At 39.6% G+C, this 20305-nt stretch overlaps 1 protein-coding gene across 6 annotated transcripts in view; it reads left to right on the top strand.

The window, feature by feature from the left end:
• dgki (diacylglycerol kinase, iota) overlaps nt 1-20305 on the top strand; it is a 73924-nt gene that overhangs the window by 41068 nt on the left and 12551 nt on the right. For 2 of the 6 annotated variants that reach the window (XM_042403369.1, XM_042403374.1), the window contains exons 4-21: nt 3422-3496; nt 4466-4522; nt 4663-4749; nt 4850-4918; nt 5854-5970; nt 6465-6539; nt 7324-7419; nt 7951-8033; nt 8328-8388; nt 8483-8596; nt 12041-12166; nt 12450-12528; nt 12825-12880; nt 13627-13689; nt 15592-15665; nt 16184-16295; nt 16415-16501; nt 17759-17871. In XM_042403369.1, coding sequence (XP_042259303.1) covers nt 3422-3496; nt 4466-4522; nt 4663-4749; nt 4850-4918; nt 5854-5970; nt 6465-6539; nt 7324-7419; nt 7951-8033; nt 8328-8388; nt 8483-8596; nt 12041-12166; nt 12450-12528; nt 12825-12880; nt 13627-13689; nt 15592-15665; nt 16184-16295; nt 16415-16501; nt 17759-17871 — 1544 coding nt within the window. The remainder of the gene's footprint in view (nt 1-3421; nt 3497-4465; nt 4523-4662; nt 4750-4849; nt 4919-5853; nt 5971-6464; nt 6540-7323; nt 7420-7950; nt 8034-8327; nt 8389-8482; nt 8597-12040; nt 12167-12449; nt 12529-12824; nt 12881-13626; nt 13690-15591; nt 15666-16183; nt 16296-16414; nt 16502-17758; nt 17872-20305) is intronic. The other 4 variants (XM_042403372.1, XM_042403373.1, XM_042403371.1 and 1 more) reach the window with 4 other exon arrangements.

Raw genomic sequence — 20305 nt, forward strand, 5'->3', positions numbered from 1 at the left:
TGGACAAAGCAGGTGGTCCGAGTGTTTTGGAAACAGATCCTTGTGTCCTTGTGTTCCGAAACATCTAGAAATGTGGCGTTATTTTAAACAGGATGCCTCACTCTCATTCAGATGAACCGTGTCCGCAGAGCAGCAGAAGAAATGACTTGGAAAGCAGACAAAAACGATTTCAAGTGGCATTAAACACAAGTATGCAGAGCTGCGTAAAAAGCATATTTAAATTACAGGTATTATAGACTCTCTATCTCTCTGTGCCCGCAGCTCTTACATGGAACAACAGCTCTTGGAACGGAGAGCTGAGAAATAACCTTTAATACTGACAGTAATACAGTTTAATGACACATTCATGTACTTTTCCAGTGATGGTGAGACATTACAGTGTCTACATAACATCATGGTGAGACTGCTACCACAGTGCTGCTGCTGCTGCTGCTGGAGCAAAAATAAATATGCTGTAATCTCTCTCAGTCTTGACTTTAATTAGATAAATATTCTATCAGTGTGTTTTGGTTACTTAAACGGACAACCTGACCTCAGTGGAATCTCGGATTGCTTTGACAGTCATGGATGACATGAATAAGCACATTCCTACCTGCGCTCGGCGAGATACGGCTGATTTCGTTTTAATCATCAAGGAAAAAACCTGGCAGTCTGAAGGATGCCGCAGAGACTTTGAATATTTGAAGTAACGTGAGATTCGTGCTGTTTATGCCATCCGTGCATAAATTCTCACGGTAGTTTGCAGGGAGACTCTTGAGGGACTGTCATGATGTGTAAGGCGAGGGTCACATGACGGACAGAGACGACTGAATGTGTCTTGAAAATTAGAAAAACCTGACGTTGATTGAGATAGAAATAAATAAATAATAAATACTTGTAGAAAGCCAACCTCCCCATAAAATATGACATTATATCCTTTATGAGCATTAATGTAAACAACTTGCCTGATATCAGACAGAGCTGTGAACTCGTTACACTCCATTTCCATCTTCGATTCGATCAGCACTAAACTCTCTGGCTGATGATGATGTACTGCGAGCTGGGCTAGTCCTTGGTTTTGGCTTGTCTGTTTTCAACATGGCAGCTGAGTCACAAACTTTCTCATATTATCATATCACAGCTAAACAGTACACTAAAATATGTTTCTGAAAACATTTAAGGTTAGAAATATGCAATGCAGTAACAGAGTCTTCATATTTGATCAGTGATGCCTAGTTTTACTCCTCCTTGGTTCTGGTGCACAGCTTGACAACAGCGTTAGTCCCACCTGTAGCACTGTTTGGCTAATTGTTAGTTCCCCCGCGGCGCTCATTGGATCCAGCCAAGAAAACGCTGTTTCATGTCATGACGCCCGACCAGAATCAGTCAACTCGATTCAAAGGTCTGGAAAGGATTTAAGGATCCCTTCAATTACTTTGCAATTTCTGTCAACAGTTCTGTTACTGCAGAATCTTTCTAGAGTTGCAATTAACGATTATTTGCACTGTCAATCAATCTACCGTTTATTTTCTTGATTCATTGTTTCATCTTTGTTAAAAATGTTTTAGAAATTGTGAAAAAACTGTGTTCAGTTATGTAAAGGTACAGTTTAAAACCTTCAGATATTCAATTCACGGTCATGTATGATGAAGAAAAACAGAAAATTGTTTAAAAGCTGGAACCAGAGAATGTTTTTTGCTTGAAAAATGTTTTTGTTTGTTTTTGTTTTTGCTAGTATGGATCTGTCACAAGCAAAAGAAATATCAGATAATGAAGAGGGCACAGCTCAATGCCACTTTAGTAAAAGATAACTAACAGCATTTTCAATAATAAATTCCTACTAAAATGTATCAACTGAAACATTTTTCTTTATAAAAACACATAAAACAACATTGTCGGACAGTGCGGTCTATAAGCTAACTGCAGTAAACATGCTAGCAAATTAGCTCGCTAGCGGTCGTGCTAACTCAGCTACCCCGCTGTTCATGTGACCCTCGCTGTTGAGGCTGTAGTCTTCCCTTAAGAGTCTCCTGTAGTTCTCAGGACTGAGTAAAGAGGGTCACGAGGTGGAACAGGATGAACAGGACTGCTTCTTTCTGTGCGCAGTCAAACATCATTAGTTTATTGAATGCCTCTGCACCGTGTTCTCCCTCTGAGACCGCATTAACTGTCAGCTCTACCTTCGCAGTTATGCAATATAGAATAAGCAGTAGTCTCATCCTTTCAGTCGTTTTCTTAGAAAGTGTGTTTTTTTTTTTTTACCGGCTTGGTTTCATGAATTCCAACACTCTTGATGAAAGGAATTAATTCAGCTATTTAAGTGATAATGGTTGCATTAATCCCTTTCATCAACTGAGAGTTAAACTCTTTTAAAACCATGACTGTAGGATTACGTAATCCTCAATATAAAAAAATTATGAAGATGATAGACGAGATAGATTTCTACAGTATCAACTTGAAAAGTAACCATGTTGTGGCTACAAAAAAAAAGCCAATTACTGGTAACCAAGTTCCTCCATTAACACACTCCTGCAATTTACTTTAATCATGTTGTCAAAAACATTTTCCTCTTAGTCAGAACATCTTGCATATGAGCATCTAGCTTCTCTTAACGTGAAGTATTGAATGAGGATGTTTACAACTGTTAACCAATCAGATGTGATAGTGAAAGGCTTTTTTTTTGGGGGTGTTGTTGTTGTTATGATACATGAAGCAGCCATTAAGTGTTGCTGGCTGTGACAGTCGAGAGTGAACCCATTGACTGGAGTTGAGACCACTCCATTTATCTGCTGTCATAATATTATCCATAATGAGTAGTTTTTTCTGTAGTAAGTGCAAGGGCAGCAAACAGCACTTTCATCTTGAGTGTTTTTGCCTATTATTTTTTCATTTCCAGTCACGCTGTGTAATAAATGACTGAGGTTATCTCTGAGTCACCAATTTGACATTTTCACATCCCTCATTTAGAGGTTTAGTTTATATTAGCTGGGATAGTATTTTTGGCTTAATAGTTTAATAACTGACAAATAAGAGTGCATTTTTGAGCTTGTTGCTTTCAGAAGCGCCAACGATGTTAACCACCAGCTAATTTAATGTCAACATAATTCATTTTTTGTTATTTTGAGTGATGACTGGTGAAGAAAAATAACTGAAACTGAAATGTTAAAGTGTCCTTTTTTATGTCTGGAGTGTCATTGTACCGTTAATCTTGTTCATAAAAAAAAAAAAAAAGCTTTTTAAACTGAACAGAAAGTGAAGTGAAATGTTTGGGCACCTTGAGCACATTTCTGTGTGTGTATTTGTGTGTCTTTAATCTATGTTTAACAGGGTGTTTATATCATCGGTAAGCATTCTTGCACTGTTTGTGTTGTGTGTGTTTTTTTGGGGGTTTTTTGTGCATCTCACCGCCCTCTGTGCTGTGTCTCTCTTGTCTCCTTTTAAGAAGTCGGCCCCCAGAAGGAAATGTGCAGCCTGTAAGATCGTCGTTCACACTAGCTGCATAGAGCAACTAGAAAAGGTATCGCTCACACCCGCTCACACCCACTCACACACACACACACACACACACAAGCAGTTGTGAAAACATAATGGCCTTCTTTGAATTTTGACAGTTATTTGAGAAGACTGAGTTTCCTCTTCCATTCTTTGAACTACATTTAAATGTAAAAATGGGTGTAGGCGTGAGAACTGAAAGAGTCAATTCTACTCAACATCAGCGTTTGTGGCTCTCATGTTTGCTAACGTAGCGTAAACGTAGGCGAAAAGGTCTGTCATCTTTTCCAGGAAGTGTCAAAGCTGTTTTCATTTCACACCATCAGCGAATATAATTTTTTTTTTAATCCTGTAGAAATAGTCATAATAATCTCCTGACATACAGCACTGATCAAAAACCGGCTCAGATTTAGCCTCTAGTAACGCAGCATCAACAGCAACACTTTTTTTGGCCAATCAAATGCTTGAAAACAATGTAAACTGCATAATCACAGTTTCTCTCTCGTTCATCAATACAAGGAAACGATTGCTGCTATTATGACTTGACAGACTTGTAAAAAAAATCCTTTCTCATAGTATTAAAACCCCCCTGTGTAGTATTGTGGCGTCAAACTGGATCTATTACTGGACTGGACTTCCTGGATTGTATTTCATTTTCTCTCTGGTCCCCGTGACAACACACCCACATAAACACAGACCTCTTGAATGTTTTTTGGACTAGTTTTGGTCATTAACGGCACAACATTTTGGTTGGAAAAATAAACAAAATAGATTTGCATGGACATTTTGGAGTGTGTTTCACATTTTTCAAAAGTTAGACACTTCCTCAATTATTTATTCCAACTTTTGAATATTAATATTGTTATATTACCTTATGGTACAAATATTTTATTATCTAAGCTGCCAGGATTCAATTTTTTTGTGCCAAAAATCTGTTTAATCTGTTTAAATACATATATTATTCTTTCTCTTTTCTTTCTTTTTCTCTCTCCAGATCAACTTCAGATGCAAGCCAACTTTCAGAGAGGGGGGATCCCGGTGCCTCAGAGATGTACGTTAGTGTGTGTATGTGTGTGTGTGAGTAAATAAATGTATAAATAACCATATACATCTGAGAGAAAATAATTAGCATGTATCCTGTTTGCATTGTGTGTGTGAGAGAGAGAGAAAAAAAAACATGATTATTTTCAGCGTCTCTCTCTCGGACAGCAGAACATACTGAGACATCACTGGGTTCACAGACGAAGACAGGAGGGGAAATGTAGACAGTGTGGAAAGGTAAGCACACACACACACATGCACACACACACATAAATGTTGTTAACAGTTATTATTTTTCATACAGACTATATCAGTGTTTTTCTTTCTCTTCTCACAGAGTTTTCAACAGAAGTTCTTCCACAGTAAAGAAATCATCGCCATCAGTTGTTCCTGGTGTAAACAGGCTGTAAGTAACTCAACCGTCGCACTAATTCTCATAAAATATAGTAAAATCCTGCTGTCAAGAACATTAACCAGACATACACAGTATAACTTTAAATATGAAAGTTATTTAGAGGGTAATTCCGGTGTATTTCAACCTGACATTTCCCATAAATGTGGCTGTTGTGGCTCTTTGTGCTCTCCAGCTGTAGCATGTCAATGTAGATCCTGATGAGGTTATCCATAACGGCTGCTACAGGCAGCTAGTTTCTGTGCTACATTTCATTCAGACTCAGAGTCAAACATTTTAAATGATTCATGTAAAAATGATGTTGGAGCCTCAACATCTTACCCTGACATACTGTATGTCATTTTGCATGAGTCCATGTTTCCCCAAATCTCTATAATAGAACTAGTGAGTGTGAAGGTTGAAATAAACTGGAATTATCTTCAAAACAAGTAAACAGTCAGGGTCTTATGTAATATAAAATACATTTCAGTTCCAAAAAGAGAAATCCCAAAGGGTCAAGTATGTTGATTTTTCTATTTCAGTACTGTCAATTTTTTTCCAAACCCACAAGGAAGTCACGTCTCATTTAACACACACACACACACACACCAGTGCGAGAGAGCAGACGAGTAGGAACAACACCTATTCTGTCACAAGAGGACTGAAAACGACACCGTAGCAATGCTCCAAACTTGATAATATATCTTATTCTGCTGCAGAGATATGTGTTAAAAAAAAATCACCATTTCTTCCACTTTCAAAGCTCAGGAACTTTTCAGATATTTTTAACACTCACACATTCGATCTTGTGGTTGGAAACTTCGATTTTTGGTCTGCCATCATGTGTATTTCTAGTTCTAGATCTGCTCAGTTATTAATGTCATGTAAATGTATAATTTGTAATGGATTAAATGATTAATAAGATAAATAATGAGACGTTTCTGTTGCAGTTCCACAACAAGGTGACGTGTTTCATGCTGCACCAGATTGAGGAGCCGTGTTCACTGGGGGCCCACGCTGGAGTCATAGTACCTCCATCCTGGATCATCAAAGTCAGGAAACCACAGGTGTACACACACAAACACACACACACTCACTCTCCCAGCGGTCAGTGCACTTGGTTAATAAAGTTCAGCTGTCATTTTGTGACGGTAACGAGAACTGACTTTATTGGATCTAAATTTAAAACTCCAAAAAGAAGGCGTGTGTCAAAAACTGTGTGCGTGTTTGTGTGCGTGCGTGTGTGTGTGTGTGTGTGTGTGTGTAATTTTTGGCCGTGATGTGATATGAGCTGACACATGTCTGATCTGTCTGGGAGAACTCTGGGTCTCTGTCTCGTCGTTGCACACACGCACACGCATGCACACACACACGCACACACACACACACATCCCTCAGTCACATCACATGCTTCATTGCACTTTTAATTACCACCACAAGGGACACAGTGACAGTGAACTAACCATTGGACTGTCTGGGTGTGTTTGTGTGTGTGTGTGTGTGTGTGTGTGTGTGTGTGTGTGTGTGTGTGTGTGTGTGTGTGTGTGTTTGTGTACCCTAGAGCTCACTTAAGAACTCTGCCAGAAGAAAAAAACGGACATCTTTCAAACGAAGGACAAGCAAGAAGGGAATGGATGTAAGTAACAATGTGAACCAGACAGAGAAAGTGGGAGACAGAGGATATTTAATATTCAGGCTTTTTAAGTGTTTATAATTATAATTTAGATTTTCCTTTCACACAATTTCAAAGTTGAACATAACTAGAATGTTTTCTATAACTCAACATGTACATAATACATGACGTCCTCAGCTGAAACTGAACATAAAGTGGGTTTTTTTCAAATATATTTGTATATATATGTAAATAAATAATAAAAAATGTCATCGTCAAAAGCTAAATGTAACCAGATTAGAACTGGATGAGCTCTGCAAGTCTTTCTGTTCATTCATCTTGGCTGTTTAACAGCTGTCAGCCACCTATTTTTCAACATATATCACCAAACATCAGTAAATACGTTTATTTAAAGTGTAGAATCACAGAAGTGTCAGTAGACTACACATTACAGGTAAATAGATTATAACACATGAAAACACAGTACAATAAAATAAAAATTCAAGACAGAAGAAGAACAGAGACTAGTACAGGGTTTAATTATTTTTATCAGGAGTATGAAAAAATCCTCGGTACGGTAGCCTGCATCCTGTGACCTGAGTGTACGTGGAGGAATGTAGGGAATGAGAAGTTCTGCCAGGTAGGATGTTCTAGTCTAGTTTTTGTTAGCTTTTTGTAGATAATAAGGAGCAGCCTGATCAGTGGAGGATTGATCTATTGCATACGTGTTTCCGTATGTGCCTTTTAGCAGTGTTTTGGGGTGTTTTTGTCACGTTTTGCACATCTTACTCTGTCTTTTTCTCTCTAGGAGTCCAAATGGCGTCCGTTCATGTTGAAGCCCCTCCCCTCTCCTCTCATGAAGCCCATCTTAGTTTTTGTTAATCCCAAGAGCGGGGGCAACCAGGTCAGCACACATTTTAATCTTTTGTTGTCACCCACTATTACAAGCTAGCCTCATTTGAACAGTGGGAAGGGTCCTTTAATGTAATTTATACCAACTCGTTGCTATCATTTCAAAGGACTGTTGAGAGAAGAAAACACTGCGCTCCTGTTATTCATCCTGTTTTCTCTGTCTACTATTAATTTTAAAAGCAGTGAGACACACTAATAAACAACCTTTTCTACTGAACACCGTCATACTTTACAAGAGATAATCTTGCATCATGGCATTATCAGATTTTAACAAATGAAAGTCTTTTATTAATTTACGCCTCCGCTGTGTGGATCTCCACAGGATGTTGTTGGATGATTTATTTGAAATAAGGTAAAAAAAAAATCTTCTCGCTCAGCCTCCATCAGGCTGTTCAGGAGATATTACAATCTGCCAGTGACCAATGATGTCAGTTCAAACTGGACACCTTAAAATGTTTTATGGTTATTATCATAATCATAACATTAGGATGGATTCAGTTTATACTTCTCTTTCTCTCTGCAGGGTGCCAAGGTGTTACAGATGTTCATGTGGATCTTGAACCCGCGACAAGTCTTTGACCTGTCGCAGGGTGGGCTTCGAGAGGCGTAAGTATCTTCCACTAGGAACTGTAATAATTTCCTCCTCAAATCCTCATCATACATCACACTTATTATTATCACAGCGATCTGCTGGGTGAAAATTGCTTTCCTATATCTTCACACTTCAGATTTAGTCTCTCTTATTAAAATGCTCCGCTCACGGGTTGAGCAATTTTCATCAATCGCTGACCAATTACACCCACTCAACACCAATCAGCACCACTTTCTTTCTTATGAAGAAGTCTCCTTTATTCTATAACCGGGCCTCTCTCTGCTTTGTCCACTTTGCAAATTTGTCAGGTTGGAGTTGTACAGGAAAGTGCCAAATCTGAGGATCCTCGCTTGTGGAGGTGATGGGACGGTAAGGATCTATTTTATTCTATTTTATTCCCACGACATGTGTTCTTTTCTAAATCTCTGCAGCTTATATGATCTGTGCATGTCTCTCTGTGTAGGTGGGGTGGATCCTGTCCACTCTAGATGAGCTACAGATGAACCCCCAGCCTCCTGTTGCTGTTCTTCCTCTGGGAACAGGAAATGACCTCGCCAGGACGCTCAACTGGGGTGGGGTGAGTTCCTAGCCTTGACTTCTGCCGCAGAGTTAACAGAGAGCCGCAGTACGTACTTTCGCAGTTTCTCCTCCCTGTATTTATTCATTCAAAAGTGTCTGTTTAATGACTTTGAGGTCAACTTGTTTTTCCATATCATGAATAAAATATGATAGATTAAACTTTAGGGTCGGTGCAGGAGGGAAATTATGGTCAGGTACTGCAAAGAAAGAGGAATATAGAAAATAGGGCTTATGTATAAACGCAGCACTTATAACATTACTTAAAATGACAGTACATTTCTGTATATATAAATGATAACATTAGCAGGGTATCCACAAAAGCAGGAATAGTTATTTCCCAGACAAATATAAAACAATGAAGTGTATGCATTATGCAAAATATCAGACAAATATTGATATGCAGTTAAAATAAATACATTATTTACATCTCCGACACCTCTGGGAGCTACAGAATAACTCACCCGCATTCCAGGAAGTCTACGAGAGCTCTCTTCCTGTGTATCTCATCCTCTAAACCCCCACATTTAACTATTGTCTGACTTCTCCAGAGCACAACACGTCAAGTAAAGATGTTGTTGTTGCTCCCATTGTAGAAATTATTGTATATGTCTATCTGTTCTGCATATTATGTTATATAGTAGAACCACATTAGTTCAATACAATATCACTTATGACTTCTAAAAGAGTACAAAATGATTATTTTAACTTTAAATTAGATGTTTCAATAGTTCCTTTCATACATTTGATTCCAGGATGTTTTAGTATGTAGAACAAACTGATAATTTGCACCAAGTTTAAAAATTCATCAGTCAAATTTTGCAATTAAAGTTTAGTTACATATTTTGTGAACTTGATTAACATTGATGAGACTTGTCCCGACACATTTTTCTACAGGAATCAGTTAGAATCAGTAAAAAGTGTTTGGCTGCTGTAACTAGTATTTTCATTCACCGTTGCTTCACCTTGCGTCAGTGACAACAACCATAAACAAATGTCAGAGTCTTTTTTTTTTTTTTTTTTCAGTTTTCCACCGAGACCGAAGTGCTCAGAGTTGCTGAAACTTAAAAAGATAAAATATAACGCGCTATCCCTCTTCATGTTGGCACTTTATACTCTTGCAGTTTGTTGCTAAAATAAGGTGAAGTGCTGAAGCATCAAGAATCTGCCCCTTGACACACACTCACACACACACACACACACACACACACACACACACACACACACATAAATTGCATAACCACACTGCAACATAAAAGAAGACCTTTGCAAGCTCCCACATTCTTCCATTAGGCTTTTCTTTAGAGCAGATATGTGGGCTTGTAGCAGTGATAATACATCAAATATCTTTCAGACTGAGTCAAAGTCTGAGTCAAAAAAAACTAGCTTAAATAAAATATTTTTCCTTGTATTTCAAATTGAATCACATTATAATTTTATGACATAATTAGGACATTTTTAATCACTGAAGATACATTATCTGCATCATCTTCTGAACTGGGTTAATTTAGTTTTCTAGGGACATTTAAATGTGTTTTTACAGGGTTTATATGAAGGATTCAGTTGTTTCTTCATCTGCTGCACCTTCTTATGACAAAAGTACAGGTACGTAGTTACGAGTCTGAGCTTCACAGACAGACTGTCATAGGAATGTTGCTTAACAGTTGATTGCAAGGAGCCAAAACCATTTATGTTTCAAATTAGGTTCTTTATTTCTAAATCACTTTTTGCACAGATTGCATTTACACCTCCTGAGATCTGTTAAGATAATGTTATTATTTTACTGTCACTCATTGGTGGTGAACGATGGACCGAAGATACATAAATTACTTTTCATTCCAGGAATACAATGTTGAAATATTCCTGATACAGAGAGAGATACTGTAGATGCTTTGAACAAGTAGAGAGCTGAGTGAAAATGCATATCTTCAATATGAGTAATTAGTAGTGTGTCCTTTTTGTCCTTTCTTTTGTTTGGTATTTCTGCCGGCAGGTTCTCTATCTACTTTGTCTCTGTTTTTTTTTTCCCCTTTCCTTTCCCTCACTTCTTTCCTCTTCCATATTCTCTTCCTTTGTCTCCCATTTCCTTTACCCCTTCCTTTACTTTCCCCATTCCCTTACCTTTTTCATCTCTCTCCGACACTCACTTGTGTTACTTACCGCTTCACCTGCCCGAGCTTCCCTCCTGCCCCGTCTCAGTGTGAGTGTAAATGTCCCTCTGACCTGCTGTGTGTCGGAGTGTGAGCTCTGCTGTGTTGTGTGTGTGTGTGTGTGTGTGTGAACACCTCAGAGGAGGCCCTGCTGATGAGCGCTACTATCATCAGATTGTTGTCTCCTCGTGTGTCCCCGTGTGTGTGTGTGTGTGTGTGTGTCACTCAGTGCAGTCCTTGGCGCTCTGATTTCCTGACCCTGTCCAGAGGGAGAAAGAAAATAAAAAGCAGAGAAAAGAAAGTGACAGAGGACAAAATGTGGGGGTGAAGACATGTATTGGCGTTAGGATAGGAAAAAGACAAGATAATGATAAAGAGAGAAGTGAGATGTTTGTGTGTTTGTGGCCTCCTCTCAGCTTTCTTTTCACTTAAAGTGGTTATTCGATGACCACTCACTGAAAGCCGATCATTACATGCTCTCGCTCTCGATCTCACTCTTTCTCTCTGTCGCTCTGTGCGTGTTGACCTCTTGTTAGCAAGTTGATAATGGGAGGAGAGACCTTGGTGGTTCGACAGATAGAAAGAGCAAGTATCATACAGGTCATCATTTAGATAGAAAGACACCATCCCTTCATCTTTCTTTCTTCCTAACATCTACCTCTCTCTGCTTTCTTCCTCTCTCCCTCTTTTTTCCTCCATTTCCTCTTTATTTATCTTTCTCCTTTTACTCCCTTTCCCTTTTTCTCCCCATCTAACCTTCACCCCGCCATCTTCTTTCCTAGAACGTGACTCTTATTTTGTATGTTTTTACATTCATTCCCAATAAATGCTACAAAAATATTAATAAAGATGATCACATACCTCCACACATACTCTGTGATGTACAGTATATGAAATCATCTATTTGTAAAATGCAAATCATTTTATAAATGTTAAATTCCACTGTCTTAATTGTTTAAAGTATTTGGCTGGTGTTTGTTTTATATTTTTCTCATGTGCAGAGAGACTAACCCAGTATCCAAAGCCTGATATAGCTTATCACTGGTGTGTTTTTAATAGTTTTTGAACAATAACGGAGGTCTACGGCACAGAGGAATAAGATATATCAGGCTTTGGATACACAGTAAATAGATCAGTTCATTGTTGCTTTGTCTCTGCACATGAGATTTGTTGACAATAATAAAAATGTAGAAAAGCCTTATCCTTTAACTGGTGACTGCGTATATGTTATATAACGCAAATCCACTTCCTCTCTGTGTCTCTATCTGCGCTTGTGTTCATTCCTCCCTGCACAGGGTTACACAGATGAGCCCGTGTCCAAGGTCTTGTGTCATGTGGAGGACGGTTCGGTGGTGCAGCTGGACAGATGGAACCTCCTGGTAGAGAAAAGTGCCGTCCAACCAGAGGACGGCACACAGAAGGTTAGAAGTCAGCTGTGAACTTTAATTGTGGGGGTGAGGGGGGGTGATGTGTCCAACAATGTGTTTTATAACTTTACACATAACTTACGTAACACACTTGTCCAAATATTCACAAAACAACATCAAATAAAACTAACTTAATAGGATAAAACACTGAAATTTGCATGTGAGCTGTCAGTTTTCATGGATGTACATTACGAAAGGGAACCAGGATGTGTGAAAATGTTATATATAATATTTCTACAAACAGACTCACTTTTAATATTTCCTCTCGTGCCCTCAGCTGCCTCTGAACGTGTTCAACAACTACTTCAGCCTGGGCTTCGACGCTCACGTCACCCTTGAGTTCCACGAGTCCAGAGGTCAGTGGAATCTATTTTAGTGTCTTTCCTCTACATTTCAACTCATATTAACTCTATTTATACTCCATTAGGTTCATCTCCTTCCACTTAATGCGCCGTCCTCCGCTGTTGTAAAAGAAAGATGAAGAGAATAAGATAAAATATTAAAAGGATACACACATGCGGCAGTCACGCATGCACAAATGAGTTTCTCGTTCCCTTCCTTTTACGCTGTTTTTAATTCCCTTATCTTTGCAAGATATTTAATGTATTCTCCTTCTTTTTCTCCTCTTGTCTCTCTCATTGTGTCCTTCCAGAGGCCAACCCAGAAAAGTTCAACAGTCGCTTCCGCAACAAGATGTTCTATGCAGGAGTGAGCGTCCCATTTGACTTATTGCACACACACACACATTTTCAGCACACATACAGAGACTCGTGCAGCCAAAACGTCTCTCTTTTTCCTCTCTCTCACAGACGTACACACATGTAGAGTGTTTCACAAGAATGAAGGCGGAGAGGAAATCTGTATTGTGTGAAGGAGGGAAATTAGGGAAAAGACAGGAGAGAAGAAGAAGCTGTAATAATAGAAGAACTAATAACTGGAAGGAGGAAGAAGCAGAATGTCTGAGAGTTCTTTTAAAAAAAAGGCCATTTGGAAGATTTGATATCTTTCTACAATACAAAACCAAATTTATTTGCATTAACTGGCGATTTTAAAGCAATAACAGTCAGACATGTGGTATACATCCTGTGTTCTTAACTAAAAGTGTGGATGTCAGAGTTTTTAGTTAATTTTGACCTTATTTTCACCACTTTTATAGTATTTATTATAATTTTTAGTATAGTAGTAGTACAGAATGTTTGACTAGCTTTAATTATATATGTTTAAGTTCACTATTTTTCCAGCTTTCCAGCATCAGACTAGAAAATCTTTGCTTTTAGAACCTGTAGGTACAGATGTAGATGGGAGATGGAAGGAAGACATTATGGGTGGGCGTTAAAGAGGAAGCATGTAGGGGGGTTATCTCTTTTTAATGAGGGAAATGTAATGAACTGTAATTCTGTTTGATTGGGTCCTTTTCTCTGTTTGTGTGTGTGTGTGTGTGTGTGTGTGTGCAGGCTGCGTTCTCAGATTTCCTCCAGAGAAGCTCCAGGGATTTGTCCAAGCACGTCAGAGTGGTGGTGAGTGTTAACACACACTCTCTCTCTCTCTCTCTCTCTCAGTCTGTATCGTTTTCCATGTCGACATGTCTGGGCAGCAGGTCGGCCTGGTGATTAAAAACGCCGTCTTTCAGCTGCTCCTTTAACATCCGCTGTGCTAAAGTGTCCTTCAGCGAGACATTGAATCCCTCTCACACTCTTATCACTGACCCTGACCGCTGACCTCCCTGCTAGGACCAAACACAACATTATTATCATACGTGGGACTTAATTGGGATGTTAAAGTTTATCATTTTGTCATGGATTTCCTCACATCTGATGAAATTTATGTTCCAGCAATGTCAGTGTCAACAAGCCTTATTTTTTTTTCTTCTTTGTATTTCATTGTGCTATGGACTCCCCCGTGGGCTGTGTCCATAATAAAGTCTGAATTGAATTGAAATCCCATGAAAGCACCAAAACCACCAATGCATTTCTCCATGTCTCAGTACTTTTCAACTTCCTCTTCCTGCCTGTGGCACTCAAGCTCAAGAAAAAGCCTATTTAAGAAGTAAATCTTTAGAAAATTGGTGACAAATTTATACTTAAATTTAAAAAAAGACTTTCCTAAAACAGCTGGGCTCTGTAGTTTTTAGAAAACAGTATTTAAACCAGAGGATACTGTGCATTTGTTGGACCATTTTTAGCTTCATATTTGGTGTATTGTGTGATGGAAGCTCCCATGATCAAACGGATGTGCCAGTGAATGTGTGAAGACAGCGTTTATGTCAATAAGAGACAGTGCCTAGGGAAGTTAATTAGAGGGCTAATCAGTAATATAATATTTTGGTTGTCTGTGAGCTGATTAGAGACCGATGGGCCCGTTTTTATTTTGAGAAATGTGGAGGATGCTGAGACAGTATTATCTCTAAGCCAGGTGCAACTGATAAATTTTAGCGAAGTCTGAGACACCATTGTTTCTAAGATGAAACATGCTTGGATCATTACCAAAGCATCAAGGTCACTAATGATGGTTAAAAAACTAGGTGGAGTCTAGACAATAAGCTCCACATTAGGTGGAGTCATGGAAAAGTATATAATAAGGTGTTTTATGATTTTGCAGTAGGTTTTCTTTATCCCGGGATAAAGGCTCTACTCTACCAGCTTCACGTGTATTTTTTGAGTCTAAGTTCTGAGTTTAATGCTAAGTTGTGGGTGACCTGAGGATTTATTGGCCCATCTGAAGATTTCCCAAGACGATTGACAGCAGCTGTGTTCATGGTAATGAAGGAACATGTGCAGCAGAGTGGCTCATTGATGCGTTTTTAATAGTTTTTGGACAACAATGGAGCTCTGTAGCTCAGACGAATAAGATATATCAGACAGTACTTGTTATGTTAATGTTTTCATGGGATTTGTTGACAGTAAAAGGCATAAAGAATATGATATAAGTAGAAAACTCTGACCCTGAAACATAATCTGTATCCATAAAATGGCACATCCCACCTCAGGTCTACATTTCTCCATATATCTTGTTGCTGCGACAACTCCTCGACGGCGTCCATTAAAGAGCTGAGTGAGGAGGTCTGACATGACCCTTGAGCCGTATCAATCACTTTCCAACCTGCCCCCCCCCCCCCCCCCCCCGACATCAAAACAGGTTTAAGACCAAGAACGAGGACACTGAAAATGAGACTGAAAACTGAGAACCGAGAGTGAAGCCGAGACAGACAGGTCAAACCAAGTAAAGGATCTGAGAGTGAAAATCTGTTGTTTTCTCAATACTTAAATTCACATTAGTTACATCTTATTTAAACAGTGGGTTATATTCATTCATGTTCAGGTGAATCAACAAGCTCAATCTTAAAAGCCCTTTTTGTAAAACTGGTCCTGATCTTACAGAACAACAGAAATGACTTTTTTTACTTTCTCTGTCTTTCTCAGTGTGATGGTACAGATCTGACTCCTAAGATCCAGGAGTTAAAATTCCAGTGCATTGTGTTTCTAAACATTCCCAGGTAGGTGATACTGTGCTATACTTGTTTGTAAAATAGTGAAAGGGAGCTAGAATAACATTATTATAGACTGATGTATCAGATGCTGCCAATATCTGACTCTGTGTTCCAAGAAGAAACATCTTGATCACTTTGTAATGTCCCAAAAATTCCACCTAATTATAATTATGTAGTGTATTCCCATCAGAGTGAAAAAGCTAGAGACACTAAAACCTTCTAGTGACTAATTAAATTCTTTAAAGTGGGTTAGTACAGTAGCTGCTTAAAGCAAGAGACAGGAGGTCTAATTTTGGTTTGGTACTTTGAAAATGAAGCTGTTAGAAGAACAGTAAAATCCTCCCACACCACACCGAGGGTACAATATTCCTCTGGTCAGATGTCTTAATAATAAATTCACTATCTGTGTTTAGGAGAATCTCCATCATGATGTTAGATGATACCGACTAGAAGATGTTGCATATCTTGAATTACCAAACTGTTTTTGTTTGTTACTCTGTGTGTGTGTGTGTGTGTGTGTGTAGGTACTGTGCTGGCACCATGCCGTGGGGAAACACAGGCGACCACAGGGACTTTGAACCGCAGCGCCATGACGACGGCTGCATCGAGGTTATCGGCTTCACCATGGCCTCACTGGTGAGAGAAACAAGGGAATACGGGAACAAAATAAACACAATTAACAACAAGAACTGACACAAACAATCAAAGAAAAAGCAACAGGGTGGTATATTTTTTCTCCCCCTCCTGTCCACTAGGCGGCCCTACAGGTGGGAGGTCACGGGGAGAGACTGCACCAATGCAGAGAAGTCGTTCTTACCACGTTCAAGACCGTACCTGTTCAGGTGAGCACACACACTCACCGGCCTCCCTGACAAATGAGTAGAGTATTTATTGACTGCTGTGTTATTATCCACTGATTATATATATATATAGAGAGTAAAAGATTTTAGGAGAACACTAGCAAAACATGGCTCAATTTTACTGCTTTTGACTATAAAAGTAGATGTTTTGATACATAGAATTCATCAAACAAGGGGAAAGTCCACACCGCAGAGTTTGAAATGTTAAAAATGTACTTTAACTAAATATATTCATGACTCTTATATTTAGTTATTATCATGGGAGTATTGAATTTTGGTCACATGATAACAGATGGTTGCATGTGGGGGTTGAGAGAGTTTGAGCCGATGAAGGCAATTAGATGTTGCTGAAAGCTACAGATAAACCAAGTAAGTGGACTGATATTTTCAAGGTCAAGAATTTACCTTCAGGCTCAGCAGCCCAACGAGTTTATTGCTGTCATGTCACATAGACAATCACTCGCACTTTATGTGAAAAGAAAAAGGCCATTGCTGAAGGCGGTTGGGTTGAATAGATAAATAATATTAAAATTCAGTCATCACGACCTCGTCCTGCCTCAACTCTGTTGCTGCAGTATGTGAAACTGCTCGAAGCCGAGGAAACCAGACACAAGGTTTCACAGTCTTCTGACAGATATAAACGGCTGCAATAATCTTTGTTTTATGTAACTATTAGTCCTTTTAAAGGGGACATATCATGACTTTTGTGGTTTTCAGTTATTTTCAAGTTCCAAAACTTGAGGTGAATGTATGTAAAAATGCTGCCTGCAAGTCAACACCCAGGGCTTCAGTCACTCTTTTCCTGCTTTTGATGATTGTTTGCACATGGCCACAAACGGCCGTCCAATCTGTAGTCTGTTGCAAAGGTTGTTCACGTTGTCCACTTGCATATTTCGGACCGGATTCTCGGCTCGAACATGTACGGATGTGTTTGAGATGTTTCCATTTTTAGTAAAGAACGAGAAAAAGAAGAGAAATCCTGCTACTATTGTTTATTTAGGTCGTCTCTGTAGAGAGACAGGAGCTAAAACAACCTGTTTCAGACAGAGGCTGAACTGAGGGGCTGCATAAATTACCACTATAAGATAAAAAAGGAGTTTTTTTTTACTTGAATTCATGCAAAGATAAACCAATAAAGCCCCAGAATAAAAATATAGACCTGGAAATGTGCATGATACGTCCCTTTTAACACCACAGTAACGCATATGTGTGATTTGTGTTCACGGTCGCGTCTTCCAGGTGGACGGTGAGCCATGTCGACTGGCTCCCTCCACTCTCCGCATCTCTCTTCGAAATCAGGCCAACATGGTCCAGAAGAGCAAGAGACGCACCTCTGTGCCCCTGCTGAACGAGTGAGTCACTCGCACACGCCGACACACACACACACACACACCAACACACACACACACACATACAGACTGAGGAAGTAGGCCAGCACTGTTGTAAAAGCCCGGGTTGCACTGTGAGTGAGTCATACAATCTGTTTAGTGGGAGCTGACATTCACTCCTCTCATTGTCCCACATCTCTCTCTTCAAGCTCGCCAAACCACACAACCACAGCGGAGGGATATGTATGTTTTGTCCACTCAAATAATGAAAGCCTGAGGAGCATCTCAGATGACACACTGATAATATATGTGTGTGTGTGGTTTTTTTTTTCCTAAATTATCTATCAGCTGAGAAGAAGCTATTGTTTTCTCTCAGGGATAAAGCAGCAGCGCAGTATTGTCGGATGTAACAACGTATTTCTATCTGAAATGATACTAACTCTCCTCCGTCCCTGTAGCACTAATAACTCTTCATGTATATCTTTATGTATATATGTGAGTCTATTTTTAACTGTCTATGAGCCACAATAAGCGTGTGTGCATGTGGGACAGAGAACAATAGAGAAATATTACTGGCTGTAGCTGCAGTAACTAGTGTCTTTGCTTGATGTACTGCTATGCTACTGTACTCTGTGCTTATCGATGTTTGTCCACTTACCTCTGGGCTTTTCTTCCGTCTGTCCCTCCTCCTCCTCTTTCTTTTCGTCTTTTTTTTCTCCCTTCATTCCTCCAAATATCCTCCAAAAACACACATCTGTAATCTATTTAATTATTTATGATTTTTCATTTGTTTACCTTGACTCCTCTTGTTTCCTGTTTTTTTCTCCTCCCTGTATTCTCTCTCATCTCCTCCTAATCTCTTCTCCCTGCCTTTTTCTCTTTTCCTCTCCCTTTCTTCTCTTCTCTCCTCTCTCCCCTTCTCTCCTCCTCATCTCCTCTCTTTTCCTTGTCTCCTCTCCGCTCCCTTTATTTCTACTCTTTCTCACCTCCTCTCCCCCTAATCTCTCTTCCTCTCCTTATCTCCTCTCCTGGTCTCCTCTCTTGTTTCCTCTTCTCTCCTTCTCTCCTCCTAATCTCTTTCCCTGTTTTCTCTTTTCCTCTAATTTCCTCTCCTCCTCTCCTTATTTTATTTCTTTGCCTCTCCTCTCCCCTCTTGTTTCTTTTTCTCTTTCCTTTCTCCTCCTTTCTCACGCTTTCCTCTCTTCTCTTCTCCTCTCCTCTCCTCTCCTCTCCTATCCACTCCTCTCCTAATTTCATTTCCTTTCCTGTCCTCTAATTTCCTCTCATCCTTTCTTCCTCTTCTCTCATCTTCTTTTCCTCTTGTTCTCCTCTCCTCTTCTCTTCTCTTCTCTCGTTTCCTCTCCTCTTCTCTTCTCTTCTCTTCTCTCGTCTCGTTTCCTCTGCTCGCCTCTTCTCTTCACTCCTCTTCTCTCTTGTTTCCTCTCCTCTCCTCTCCTCTCCTCTTCTCTCCTCTCTTCTCTCTTCCTCTCTTCTCGTTTCCTCTTCTCTCCTCTTCTCTCCTCTCTTGTTTCCTCTCCTCTCCTCTTCTCTCCTCTCTTCTCTCCTCTTCTCTCCTCTCTTGTTTCCTCTCCTCTCCTCTTCTCTCCTCTCTTGTTTCCTCTCCTCTCCTCTCCTCTTCTCTCCTCTCTTGTTTCCACGTCTCTCCTCTTCTCTCCTCTCTTGTTTCCTCTCCTCTCTTGTTTCCTCTCCTCTCCTCTCTTGTTTCCTCTCCTCTCTTGTTTCCTCTCCTCTTCCCTCCTCTCCTCTCCTCTCCTCTCCTCTCCTCTCCTCTCTCTCTCCTCTCCTCTCCTCTCCTCTCCTCTCTCTCTCCTCTCCTCTCTCTCTCCATGCGGTCCTCCTCTCTTCTGTGTGTGTGTGTGTGTGTGCGGCCGTAGTATTCAGAAGGTGTGTGCAGCTGATCTGCGCCGCCTCTCTGCTCCCCCCGACTCCTTCTCTGTGTAAGTACCTCAGCCCTCTGTCACTGTACTGTTTGTATGTGTTGGTCTGAATGAGTCAGTGCTGTCGTGTCTTGGTTTGTTCAGGGTTGGACCAATATTTAACTTTCTGATATTTCTTATCCTTTTATTGAAACCAGAGCTGATCCAGTCAATGTTGTAACCTCTGATATGACGAACACGATACAGTTTGATTGATTGAAATGACAGAGAACAATGTTTGCTTCACATAAAGTGTATTTTACCCTCCTTACTAAACTTACTGCTGACGTAATAAGTTATTTTTACCTTCCTAACAGTCCATGCAGACATAATATATTGAATTATACATCATTCTTTTTTATGACAGAACTCACATTTTGCAGCTTCTTAAAGGTTATATCTGCCATTACAGAATATATGTGTTATATATTTGATTTTAGGGCTGCAGCACTTTGTCTTTACTATCAACTAATCTGTCAATTAATGTTTTTAATGAATCATTTCGTTTATACAGTGTCAAA

The sequence above is a fragment of the Thunnus maccoyii genome, chromosome 23 (genome assembly GCF_910596095.1).
Source record: "Thunnus maccoyii chromosome 23, fThuMac1.1, whole genome shotgun sequence".
In the NCBI taxonomy this organism is placed as follows: Eukaryota; Metazoa; Chordata; class Actinopteri; order Scombriformes; family Scombridae; genus Thunnus; species Thunnus maccoyii.